The sequence below is a fragment of the Hoplias malabaricus genome, chromosome 3, assembly GCF_029633855.1.
Source record: "Hoplias malabaricus isolate fHopMal1 chromosome 3, fHopMal1.hap1, whole genome shotgun sequence".
Lineage (NCBI taxonomy): Eukaryota > Metazoa > Chordata > Actinopteri > Characiformes > Erythrinidae > Hoplias > Hoplias malabaricus.
This window is the reverse complement of record NC_089802.1, coordinates 62,447,647-62,461,621: the sequence shown is the minus strand read 5'-3', so window position 1 is coordinate 62,461,621 and position 13,975 is coordinate 62,447,647. Positions and strand designations below refer to the sequence as shown.

Genomic DNA, 13,975 nt, shown 5'->3' with positions numbered 1-13,975 from the left:
TTTTATGAAATGTGGCCACAAATTCCTCCCAGAATTCACTAGTTTTTATCTCTTATAAAGTTTTTGAAGCTGGAATATAAGGTGCTTTATAATCTGAACTGTAAGCTGCATGCTGCAATTTTCTCAATTAATCCTTGGGCCTCTTAGTGTTTGTAGTTAAACTCTCTCCCTGAGATTTTAATTCAGCAAATTAAGAGGTTCTAACTCAAATTTCAGGGGGTGCACGGTACACTGTCACACAGCTCCAGTGAGCAGGGGTTGGGTGTTCGAAACCCGCTCAGAGTGACTGTCTGCGAGGAGATTAGTGTGTTCTCCCCATGTCCGCGTGGTAGGTGGTAGGTGGATTGGTGACTCAGGTGTGTGTGTGTCTGTGTGTGTGTTGCCCTGCGAATGACGGACGCCCCCTCCACGGTGTGTTCCTGCCTTACACCCAATGATTCCAGATATGCTTCAGACCCACCAGGACCCTGAACTGGATAAGCGCTTAAAGACAATGACTGAATTAATTAATAATTCAAATTTCATAAAAATACTCAGAAATTTTATAATAAAGTAAAACTCATGATTAGTAATAGAATGTCATAGTAATTTATAAAGATTTGTAATGCAATTAATTATTATTATTTTTATCAAATAGCACTAGTGTGAAGACTGTTAGTCACTGCATCCAAAAATGCAAGTTAAATCTCTGCCATGCAATGAAACTATATAGAAAAAGGATCCAGAAATTGTTACCTTCTCTGGGCCCAGGCTCATTTAAGATGGACTAAGGTGAAGTGGGAAAGTGTCCTGTGGTCAGAGAAATCCAAATTTTGAAAATCTTTTTGGAAATCATGGATGCCATGTCCTCTGGGCTAAAATAATGATGGAGCATCTGTAACGGTGTAAGGGTGTGTTAATGCACATATGGCATTTGTGTATATAATGACTTGCATGTAACAGTATTTTGTTTTTATTTACATTTTGCACAGTCTTTATATATCTTTATATTTACATTTTGCAGTGTTCCATTTACTAAGAAAATAATAACATTTGTATATGTATAAAATGTAAATATATTTTGTTTTTATTTACCTTTTGTACAGTGTCCCAAATTGGTTTTATTTATTTATTTATTTATTTATGGGATTTGCAGTATATATTTCTAATATCTATTCATGGCTAAGGGATACAGGCAAAATATATCCCTCACAGAAAAGATCAGATTTCAGATTTATCATTGTTTTAACATTAACAACATACCATAAACTCAAAACATTTTGAGGGTTCACTGGGGGTTTCTAGGTAATAAACAAAATGGCGGCCTTCATTTTGTAAACATAGCAACCCCTGACTCCTATCAGCACCACTGTTTCTCTAAAATGCAACCATTCTACATCACCTTACATCTCCACTTGAAGTTCATATATCAAACATAACTAGTAAAAAAACCCACCTCTGGACTGGACAACACACAGAGAACACAGTGACTATGGCAGGCCTAATGGCCTAACTAAAAAAAGTAGAGGCAGAAATGTCGCACCAATATGAGATCTCTTTGAGAAATCCACTCCAGAATTCATAAACCTGAGTAAACATGTGAGAATATGTGGAATCTGTGGGACAGTCTTCTGTGTATGTGCTACTTTACACAAAATGTGGCCTGGAAGATGTGCAGGTTCCTCCCTTTTCCTCCACCACAGGCTTCTTTTCTCAGCTCTGATTTAGTCATCTGCCTCCAATTTTGCTCTTATGTATATTATTAGCTCCTTGCCACTTCGCAGATGCTGTGTTTGTGGGGGTTTGCCGCATTTGGTGCACTTCTGGGAGCCAGGCCTTGTTTCATCGGTGATGAGCTTACTGATGATGTTGAAGATGCTGTCTCCTGCAGCTAGCACATGACCTCACTATAGGAACATATGGTTCACAGAATATGATAAAGAGATTCAACACTTAAAAGTACTAACTCGATTTATTATTGTCAAAAATGTCAAATTTTCCAAATACTATTTGTCACTGCAGAAAGCTTTCATTTATAATAGAATATAACTTGGTAATGAGGCCACAATAAAGCCATTTGAATCTTTCTTCAGAGGTAATAAATAAAATGTCAGCCTTCATTTTGTAAACATAGCAACAACTGATACAACTGAGCAACAACATAGCCTAATGGCTATGTTCCTGTCGACTGCAGTGAAATAATTTGATCAGTTTCACACTGTAGGGTTTCAGTGTCATACCTTGTTTTCTATCACAGTATAAGCATAAGGCTTCTTTTATTGTTGCATGTTGTTTTTTTTCCCAAGCAATTCTGAGTATATACAGCACAAAACTTTTATAGCAGTTGTTTGCACAACGATAAAGAATTATCCATGTGTTAGTCATTGTATTGTTCGTTTTGTCTTGAATCTGAACACTTTTAAGCAGAGTACATTATATATATAGCTCTTTTCTTGCCCTTAGAGTGTTTGCAGAGAATTAAATTTGTCTTCTTCTAACTGTATTTTTCAAACCAAAATATTTATACCATATCTAACAGAAGGCTTGGCTTGTTTTACAGTATTTATGATTCATTATTATGATTCTGATATTATATATTTTTTTACTGGCAGAAACAAACTTGTTGCTAAAATAAATCGATTTAAACTATGTTTGTGACTGTCTAAATCTTTTGCAGAGTACTGTATTTATTTTATTTATAAAGCACTGTGCTTAAGAAGCCAAGGGTGCTTACATTAATATGCTGCATGAAACCAGAGAGACAAAAAAAAAATCTGCTCTGGTGCTGATGTTGGATGATTGGTTTCACTTCAACTCTTCTCAGATTTGTTGGATGTTGCTCCACCAATCCAGAGAACACAGTTCCGCTCCTCCTCAGTCACTTATTGGGCAGCTTTATACCCCACTAGCCGACACATGGCATTGTATTAAATATCTTTCTGCAGAGATTAAATAAACTGTGTGTGCCTGGATGTGTAAGTACTCGCTTATAGATTCACATGCAGTAATGTGTGTGTTGTGTGGGTGTTCATTTTCGTAAGAACACATGCAGATGGTATGAAATATGTGAGTATTGGAGTATATGTGTGTGTTTTGGCAAAGTCTGAAGTGACGGAGCTGCAATTATGTGGCTGCATAGATTTCAGCCCTGGACCCTATCCAACATTTCCAGTCATAAAGAGCCCTCTTCCTCCTCAGCAAAATATACATCCAGCAGCCCAGCGCCACAATCAAAACACAGTCAGCTACTCAGCAGAATCAAATGGACTTTATTGACACTGGCAGCCTGAGAGTAGGTAGTAAATTTAAAATCCCATGCGGTGGACCGGGCAGCTGTAGCAGGAGAAGCTAATCTTAGCACTTCACACATGTGCGAGCAGGTTAGAGATTATAAATACGAGTGTGGCCCTACCATCAAAGTTCAGATTTTAACCTGAAAGCAGGAGGCAAACTGAGCTTCGGCTGAGGGGGAGTATTGCTTCTTCCATGAGTGCCAACAATATGGAAACAATCATTCAGCTTGTGTGTTATTATAAGGAGTTATATGCAGACATGAATAGAGTATCATATACCCATACCCAAGCAGAACTATTGTTACTTAAATAAAATGATGACTCAGACAAAGAAGTAACTTACCAAAAAAAACAAGTTTAAAAATAGCAAAAATAATACAAATCATAACTAAATTGGTGGTAGAGTTACATGTCATAGTCAACAACACGTAAGTAGACATAGTACATGTCAAGCTGGATATTAGATGAAATACAATGCTTCACTATACTATATATATATATATATATATATATATATATATATATATATATATATATATATATATATATATATATATATATATATATATAAATGAAATAAACTCTATGATGACAACAACAACACAATTTTGCCATTTAGTTCACTATAATTAGTGCATGGAGGAGCATGGCTAAAGTGTCAGACTGCAATGATAATAGGCTAGGTGGTGGTGGACAACTAAACCCAAATTAATCAAAACTGACAATGAGAACTTCCAATTGACATAAATGCCTATATCAGATATATTCATTTATATTTAACCCCTTAATGCAGAAACACCTTTACTATTTTTTATTACACAGTAAAATACACCTACTAACTTGTGGGCATCACAGTGGCACAACAGGCAGTCACACAGCTCCAGGGTCCTGGGGTTGTGGGTTTGAGCCCTGCTCGGGTGACTGTCTGTGAGGAGCTTGGTGTGTTCTCCCCGTGTTTGCGTGAGTTTCCTCCCACTTTACAAAAACACACATTGGTGAGAGGATTGTATACTCCAAAAGTGTTAGTGAATGTGTGAGTGTGTGTCACCCGGCAAAGGACTGGCACCCCCTCCTAGGTGTGTCCCTGCCTTGTGCCCAGTGATACCTGTTAAGTTCCGGAACTGGATAAGTGATTACAGACAATGAATGAATGAATAATCCAACATGCTCAACGATGCAGCCATCTATACTCAACTGTTCTCCAGAAACATCAAACCAAGCACACTACTCTTTCCTGATGTTTATACTGGAGCACACCGGCCTTTTAGTCCATTACAAACCTGAAATATCACTTCAGACTTTGTTTTAAAAAATCACATACAGTCTCATGAAAGGAACTGCACTGGTGAAAATCTCCTAAATATTGGGAAAACTCTGTATTCAATCGCTCATCACGCCACAGTAAACAAGAATTTATTTCCTGTGGAACACAGGAAATATAAAATTAATCTGTGCATCTATCTACGCCCTCTACTCCAATGCTCCCCTACAGCTTGAAAACCCCACCCTGGATTGATACCTTTGGTATATGACAAAATAAATTCTGTCTGTCTGTATTTGGCCATGTTAGACTGTATGTGAAAGGCTGCTGTGTCAAAACAGAAATCTTTTTTTCTTGATTCAGTATATTTATCATTTAATAAAGACCCGTTACAAAGCAAATGTGATCATAATGCTTTTGGTATATGCAGCTAAATCTACAAAACCACATGGCCTTTTTAAAGCTCATGTATCTGCTTTAAGAATGACCCAGATCCCTGGGTCACAGCCCAGTTAGACAATACTGATGGTTAAAAAATGAGGAGCTAAGGGAATACAGGCCTCACACAAGCCTGAAAACAAAGCACTTTTTATCTCAGCATGATCTAATCATCTGTCATATTCAACAGTACTTGGAGAGAAGATGAGATGATGAACGAAGCTGAAGGTACATCTTTCTTTATACTGGCATTCAGAGGAACATGCAAGTACAAAGCCATGCGCCAGTGATGTGATCCAGTCAGATAGACTGACAATGTGGGTTTTGGCAAATGTGACGTTATGTTTCCATGACGATACACCCCCACAGTAGTCAGAGTGTAGACGGGTCAGTTCAAAGCTGGAGATGATGTCATCAGAAGGTTGTTCCAGTGCTCCCACAGCCAGGGCACTATTTTTCATCTCTATTCTCAAGCGGTATTACTAGAATATGTATGTGTGTGTGCCTGTGAGTGTAAGTATCAGCCAATGATGGAGATTCGTAATGTGAGTGGTTCTGCAGTTATAGAGAGCCTGTTTATCTGGATCCATGAAAACCAACCTATTTATCCATGAAAAATGCACATTGTGAACTTAATCATGAATGACCCTGAACTATATTTTCGGTTTTATGATGTTTTGTTTTATGTTAAATCCAAATAAAGTACTGAACTGTGTATATGTTTGTGTGTCTTATATATATCACATTGTGGGGCCCACCATATGTTTACAAATTTACATTTTGGGGATTATTCTCCCCTATAGGGTCAAAAACATGTCCTCATTAGGTAAAATGTACACTGTGAAGTGAAGTCAGGTTAAGGTTAGTGTTAAATTAGGGGTATTTTTAGTGTTGGATTAGGGTTGAGTTTAGACTAGTAGTAGTAATTATGATTTAGGGTAGAGTAAGTAGCCATGAAAGGAATAGAAGTCTATGTAATGTCTCCTGAAACGATGCCAACAGTGTTGTGTGTATGTGTGTGTGTTTTAAATATTGTTACGTAAACTTTTCCTGATATTGTGGTAAAAACTAGAGTAAAACAGGTCAAAATTACAGACCAGTCAAAGTGGATCTTATTTATTTATTTATGTATTCTCCATGTTTCCTGTACAAACATGTTTAACCTTACTCAAACACTTGTAAAAGTCTTGTATAGCTTGTGGCACAACTGTGTATGTGTGTAATAAATGTACTCATCAAGCCGGATCTACACATGGTCTGCATCATATAATGACCCAACCCCAGAGACAAAGCATAACTGCACGGTTATGATTCCAGAACCAATTCTAACACATTATTAATGCATATGTTGTTCTGAGACAATGTCTACAACACTGGGAGTGCTTATGGTATGCAATAAGGCAGATTTATGGATATTGGAAGACAGTTCAGGATGTTTCAGGAAAAGAAAAAAATCACAACCAAAGGTTGACTACTCCCTGAAGGACACGCCATACAGGGGCACGACATGGGGCCCACTATCTATTTGGAAAACAGATGCACATACAAGGTTCAAGATTATAAGAATGTATTTATTTTTTATATATATACAGAACATTCACATAGCATGCATATTTACAGCACATTCTATTTACAAAGAGAAAAGCTTCACAAACAGCGGGAACATGAGCTGCGGAAACAGATTGGACTTCTTCCGAAAGCTGCATTGAATGTATTAGAGTTCACATTAACAGCTGATGGGTTGACTCCGTGACTGTGGAGGGCCTTTAATATGTGATTCAGTCATAAAACATCCAGCCTTTAGTGATCAATACAGTGATATATGTAATGGAGATAAACAAAACAGATCATACTCTGCTAAGATATACACACCTCCAATCACACACACTAACACAACCAAGCAAGTAGCACATTCGTACATTCAAACAGCCCATACACAATATGAGGTAGATATAACAGCCGACATTCAGAGAAGAGAAAGTTACACACGATATATGACTTGGAACAATACGAGAAAGGTGTTGTTAGAGACAGTAAAACTGGACAATGATGACACACTGGGTAACAATAAATCATATCTCTCCACTTACATTTCCATTTCAATCTGCTTATAGATCCATTACAGAAATGTACTAGAACAAACTCTTATTTCATCTGCTATTCATCTGCTATTATACCCAAATTATTTGCCCTTTCACCACTGGTTAGTTTCTGACCACAGGACCATCATTTACCACATATGTTTTGGATGGTTGATCATTTTCAGCTTAGAACAGACACGAACATAGTGTGTGTGGTGCTGCTACAAGGGTATAAGGCATATGTCATTGTTACTGCTGTGTGAAGAATGATCCACCGTTCAAAAATACACTCTCAAGACAGACTCTGTGGTCAGACACTGAATATGAATAAAAAAAAAATATGGCTAGGATTAACCCTGCACCAACAGATGGGCTGCAGTGTTTTAACTCTACAGCTGTTCGTTAGTAAATACATGCAGGGGTTTCTAATAGTGGCCAGTAAGTTTAAACTACTGGTCAAAAGTCTGGAGCAAAATAAACACAACTAGTTTGTGTGTTTGTTTGTTTTTTGACAGACTGAAACACATTTAACACATTTTATGGAATTAAGCAAATAATGTGTGCAGTAACCAATGATTACTGAAGAACCCTGCAGAGATTTACTGATGAGCAGACTTTCTAATCAGACTCAGATGACCAAGTCTTCAGGATCATCTGAGTCTGATTAGACAGTCTGATTGTCAGTAATGGATTGTTAATTAGTTTAGCTCTTGCTGATTCTCCTGCAGAGGTCTAATCAGACTCAGATGATCCTGAAGACTTGAGCAACTCAATCACAACGTTACTTTAAGAAACGAAAGTAATGTTCTGTATTTGACCAAAGCACAGTGAGTCGTTGCTGGCCTTTAAGTTAATAAAGATTAATGATCATTAGTATTAACAGTATTTCAGAGTTCCACTGTGAGAAATCTGATCCATAATCCTCCAAAATTTCTCATCAAATCATATCAGGCCAATGATTTTGATTACATATTTTGAATAAGGCACAACAGTTACAAACTTACTGGAATTGTCCTTTAAATGCCTTCCATCACAAGTCAGCAATGCTTTAAACATATGCATACATCACAATATAGGTGTTAAACAGAACAATGCAAGCAGGACACACACACACACACACACATACATACACACACACAAACACACGCAAAACAAATACACTCCCTGTCATTCATATGAATTATACACAGTATGTCAAATGTTTATAGACACCTTTTCAAATCAAATGAATGATTTCTGCTACATTAATGTTCACGCACTGCGGACACAGATGTTCAGCTGTGCACACACATAGTCTGCATAATCTCAATGGGTCTGTGTGCTCTGAAGCAGCTGCCAATAATTTCACCATGCCCCAAGCCAAGTGTCAGCTAGAGGTTTATAGAGCCCCCGGCATTAGGCTGTGGATTATTGGATCAGTATATTCTTTTGTGATGGAGCTCTATCCAATACCACTGGGACGAGTTGGAGTGAAGTTTGTGCTCCAGAACTAATCATACAGCATCAGTAACTGACTTCACTAATATTTAAGATGCTGATTGTAATCGAATCCTTACAAAAAATGTTCCAATCTCCAGCGTAAACCCTTCCCAGAAGAGTGGAAACTTTTGCTACAGCAAGTTTCCAATAAATACCCTGAAATTCAGAGAAAACACTGGGCAAAAAGGTGTCAATAAACTTTTGGCCTTATACTGCATTTATGGGGAGATTACATTTACATTATAAACATGCTAAAATGGGGACAGATGCTTTATGGATGGATCAGATGCATGTGCTTTTTATCATTCAACAGAAACAAAAGAAATGCATAAGGACAGGAATATATCCCCCAAAAGAAAAGCTCAAACTCATAACAATGGATTGTCAAAATGATACATTTCACTGTAAGTACATTTTATAGATGAAAGCCCAAGAGAAAAAAAAAATTCACAGTATGCGACTCAAATTATAGCTTGGCTCTACATCATACTATTTTTTAAAAAATATAACTTTGTACACAAATATATATAGTCATACTCTGTTTGCTCTCTCTGAAGACATCTATACAAGTTTACATTGACGTAAAAGCTTCAAAACAAAATACATTCTACTGATTCTGCAGCAAGCGACACAGACTCTAGCGGTTATGATGAGATACAAATCAAAATCTGCCCAGACACACAGACTTTATGGGGGTTTCACATCCAAACAAAGCAAATTAAACCAAGTTCCCTTCTTTTTTAACAAAAATACACTAACTCTACTGAACAATACATGATTCTGGAGTTAAGGCACTTTTAATAGTTCAACATTCACGTATACTTTTGACGGTGGGATAGTTTTGGCTTTGCTTTGTCTTCACACAACCAACACAAATCACATACAATAAGCAAAAAAAAGCTCAAAGGACACTTAAAACTGTAAATGTCCCTGTATTGAAAACAAAGAACAAAATATACACCAGTAATGAAGTAACAATGCAGATTTTGTATCAGTTGGAATGTTAGTGTAAAATCTGGACATTGACAAGCAGTGGGTTAAAATTAATACACAAGCTGTAAAATTCCTCAGAGTGTAGGTTGATTTTTACAGGTATTGGCGAGGCACACTGGTTTCAACATTGACGATTGTTATTAGAAACATTTACACTGCGATATCTATGGTTTGGATTTTGTCACAGCAACAGTTGCTATGTTGGACAAGCTTTAGAGAACCCCAGCTAAACTCTCATTTAAGCTAACGAGAAATGGTAGCACACAATTCAGCAAAATTAGGTAAAACATTTATAATTTCAAATGACATTTATGTAACAAATTTTCAGCCATAAATATTTCTCTAACAGGCTCAGCAGAAAGTTCATTATTTAAGAATATTAAGAAAATCTGCTGACAGTATACACCAATTATCCATAAAATTATGACCACCTCCTTGTTTCTACATTAACTGTCCATTCTCTCAGCTCCACTGACCATACAGGAGCACTTTGGAGTTCTACAATTACAAACTGTAGTCCATCGGTTGCTCTGCATGCTTTGATTGCCCTCTTACATCCTGTGCTTCAATGGTTAGGACCCTCAGAGGACTACCACAGAGCAGGTATCATGATATTCATGATGGATCATTCACAGCGCTGAAGCGATTGATGTGGAGGTGTGTTAGTGTGTGTTGTGCTGGTAGGAATGGATCAGACACAGCAGGGCTGCTGGAGTTTTCTAACCTGACTGATATATGGTCCACCAGTCAAACATATCTAACAAACAGCGTTCTGTGGGCAGCATCCTGTGTCCAAAAAAGTAGGTGTGTCTACTAGAGTGGGCAATGAGTGGACCCTCTCATACCATCGCCACACACACTAACACACCACCACTATGTCAGTGTCACTGCAGTGCTGAGAATGATCCACCACCCAAATCAAACCTGCCCTGTGGGGGTCCTGACCATTGAAGCACAGGGTGAAAGGGGGCAAACAAAGCATGCAGAGCAACATATGGACATTTTGTAATTGGAGACCTACAAAGCTCTCTTGTATGGTCAGTGGAGCTAAGGGAATGAACAGTGAGTGCAGAAACAAGGAGGTCTTAATGCTATTGCTGATCAGTGTATCGACTGTCCGTGGGATTCCTCCGGGTGCTCCGGAGACCATTTGGATTTGGAAATGCCTCATTGAAAACTGGGGCAAAGAAAAGTGTTCTGCTATAATATTTGGGGATGATTTAGGGACGCTGAAAGCAGTGTGAGACGGCTATTTATTCTCTCCCAACAGAGTGGCTGCTCACATTTACATAATAATACACTGAAATTGAACTGCAATGTTAAATATTTAGGAAAGGAGTTGTACGTGAACACTGGATTTTTGCCAGTGTTCTTTAAAGCTTGTCCAATTTAACAACAGACGTGATTTGGAAATACAAATTATATCAATTTGATTATATACAGCAACAGTGTGTAAAAGGCATGGTGGTCAGTGGATACGTCTACAAACATAAACCACTTCCTCTCTAAACAACTGCATTGATTTTTGATATAATGCCCAGATAAGTTCACTCCCTATAGAGTCTATCAGTGATCCAATAGTAACAGGTATACATTATTGCCAGTAGCTTATGAAGCCCCAAGAGCAAAGTAGTTAATAATACTCATATCAGAGCTGTTGTAAGTGTCATTGTCATTATAAGAGATGCTCTATTATTAACCGTGATCTGTACTTTTATTTGAATCTATTCTGTCAAAGCCAGGTTGTTGTACACAGCTGATGCACGTGCATCAATAAATAAATAGACTCTTAAATGTTTTCTAATAAAATATTATTTTTATACTATCTCTATATTAGAAAATGATGCTGTATACATGGTTTATGAGAATAGCTTGAAATATCTATATCATTAAGATAATGACAAACGCATTCATAATGCGAATAATTTTAGTATTTTTAAAAAATTCTTTATATAAACTTTTAGCAAAAATATATTTTATTTTATAATACATTTATATAGAAAAGGTATTATCTGACAAAACCAGAATGCCTCTTTTAAGATATTTACACCAATCATTCTTGACTGAGCCCATTCTTGGCCCCAAGGTTCCAGTCACAATCACTGCATACGGCCACTTTTAGTGCAGCATGGGATATATGCAACTTATAATATCAAAATATATCAATGGACCATGCCAAACAAGTTCTGCAGCACGCTCTGATGCTTATGATTATTTGTCATTGTCATTGAAGCACTTTGGCATAAAAAAAGGCAAGTTTGTTTCATAAGTGATTTACAAGATTTTTCATTTAGATTCTGGATTATTTCTGCCCCGAAACCAGACAGACATGGCACTAATTAGTGATTGGCCACAATTTTCTGAGAAACGAGCTTTGCTTTGGCACTCTGAATAGCTACAGCATTGTGCAACAGAATGGAGTCTCAGCCTCGGCCTAGCAGGCTGTTCTTCCAGATGCTTCCACACAGTAAGAATGATTGGAGTAAACAAGCTTTCTATGTACAGACATTTCCCACCCATATATGGTAAAAACAAAATTCTCTGTTGTAGTCTCTCTTTTTTTTTTTCGTTTGTAAAAAGCAGCGTGTAAAAACTGGCTGGCTCCTCACCAACGTTCATCATCTTTCATCCCACATTTCGGAAGATTGTCTTCCAAAGCCTATATTTCTGGTGCTTGCATTCTCGAGTGATGCTCGTCCACCTCCACGCCAAAGTAACTAACCAGTTACATGCTGCTGTATGCTACAAAATTCACTCAGCCATCCTCGACTTTCAAAAAGCGTCCAAGGCTGATGATATCAAGGAAGGAATTAAAGGTGTAAAGGAGTTGTGGTCACAGATAAAAGACACTGGGTTCAGGGTAAATAAGGTGTGGCCAGGGGTAAAAAGGGTGTGGATATGCAGAGATCAAGTCTCAGCTAAAAGGAGGTGTGGTCTGGGATAAATGAGGTGTGATCAGGTGTAAACAAGGGTAAACAAGAACCAGAAATGAAAGAGGTGTGACCAAAAAGTGGGTCTGGTCACATGTAAAAGATGTGTTGTCATTGGTAAATCAGCAGAGCCCTGGGGAAATTACGTGTGACCACATGGAAATTAGGCGTAGACATGGGCGTAGAGGGTTTGACCACATGTACAAGGATAAGGAGGTGGTGCTATGCATTACTGCTGCTGGAGCAAGGGGTGCTCTGGGTACTGCCAATGCTGTGGGCTGCACTGCTGTTTTCAGAGACAGGAGGAGAATGTGGAACCTGCTGCCTTCTCCCTGAATCACCTGAGTGGGAGAGAGAGAGAGAGAGAGAGAGAGAGAGAGAGAGAGAGAGAGAGAGAGATGTTAGTATCACTTCAGATGCGTTGATTAATTGTGCAACAAAAAACAAATGACAGCCACTATCTAAAAACCTAGTGCACCTGGTAGGTAGGTGTGGTAGGTGACAAGGCACAGGGTTAGTAAATAAACTACACTATTAAGCTGGCAGCTCAGTGTACATTGTTGCTGTTGTAAATAAAGCCTTGTACCTCCTCCCTTACAATCAAGATTTGGGTTGTTACTATTGGCTCATTCAGAATGGAATGGAGATATAATAACTAAATACTAAAATGGAGATACAAGATTTATATCCTAACATCAACAATATGCACATTTGAGTGGTCTTGCTTGTTTACTATCTGCCTCCATGTTACTGCGCCTCAGCTGTATTTATCTACCTTAAATTTTTGTGTTAATAAACTCTTGCATGTTTGTGCCCCCATTATGTCTTGCATGTTCTTTGCCTGAGAGAGAGAGAGAGAGAGAGAGAGAGAGAGACAGAGAAAGACAGACAGACAGAGAGACAAGAAATAGAAGAAGAAGAAACACCTTTATTGATCCCCTTAGGGAAATTGCTTCTTTGCATTTCACCCATTTGTGACAGCGAACACACAAACACACACTCATTTTTCAATTATTCACACACACTAGGACCAGAGAACACACACACAACCGGAGTAGGGGGCTGCCTGGGGTGCAGTTTGGGGGTTAGGGGCTTTGCTCAAGGGAACTTCAGCCATTAATGAATTTTCTCTCGCCGGTCCCGGGAATTGAACCGCTCCCTTCTCTAACCTCAAGGCCAGTGAGGGTGTCCAGTGAGATGATTCATTTATTAAAATGTTCAGTTTTGAAATCAGTGATCCTTGGAACCACTGACAACAGCTGTAATGAGAAACATTTACTGTGAGTCACTATTAAAACACAACAACTAAATATTAACAGCATTGTTATGGGCCCCTGCACCCATAACGACACACCTTAAAATATCAGTTCCATCATACTCACTGAGTCGTTGTAGGTCCCCTCTCTCTCTCTCTCTCTCTCTCTCTCTCTCTCTCTCTCTCTCTCTAGTGAGAGCAGTGTGTGGAAAGTAAGCATTTACATGTGTTCCATTTGAAATCAGCTCTGATGAGAGACTGAAGTG

At 38.2% G+C, this 13,975-nt stretch overlaps 1 protein-coding gene across 2 annotated transcripts in view; it reads right to left on the bottom strand.

The window, feature by feature from the left end:
* Nucleotides 1-6,543: 6,543 nt before the first annotated feature.
* Nucleotides 6,544-13,975, bottom strand: part of tgfbr3 (transforming growth factor, beta receptor III) — a 146,106-nt gene continuing 138,674 nt past the window's right edge. For both annotated transcript variants that reach the window (XM_066663695.1, XM_066663696.1), the window contains exon 17: nucleotides 6,544-12,795. In XM_066663695.1, coding sequence (XP_066519792.1) covers nucleotides 12,677-12,795 — 119 coding nt within the window. In that variant the 3' untranslated portion in view covers nucleotides 6,544-12,676. The remainder of the gene's footprint in view (nucleotides 12,796-13,975) is intronic.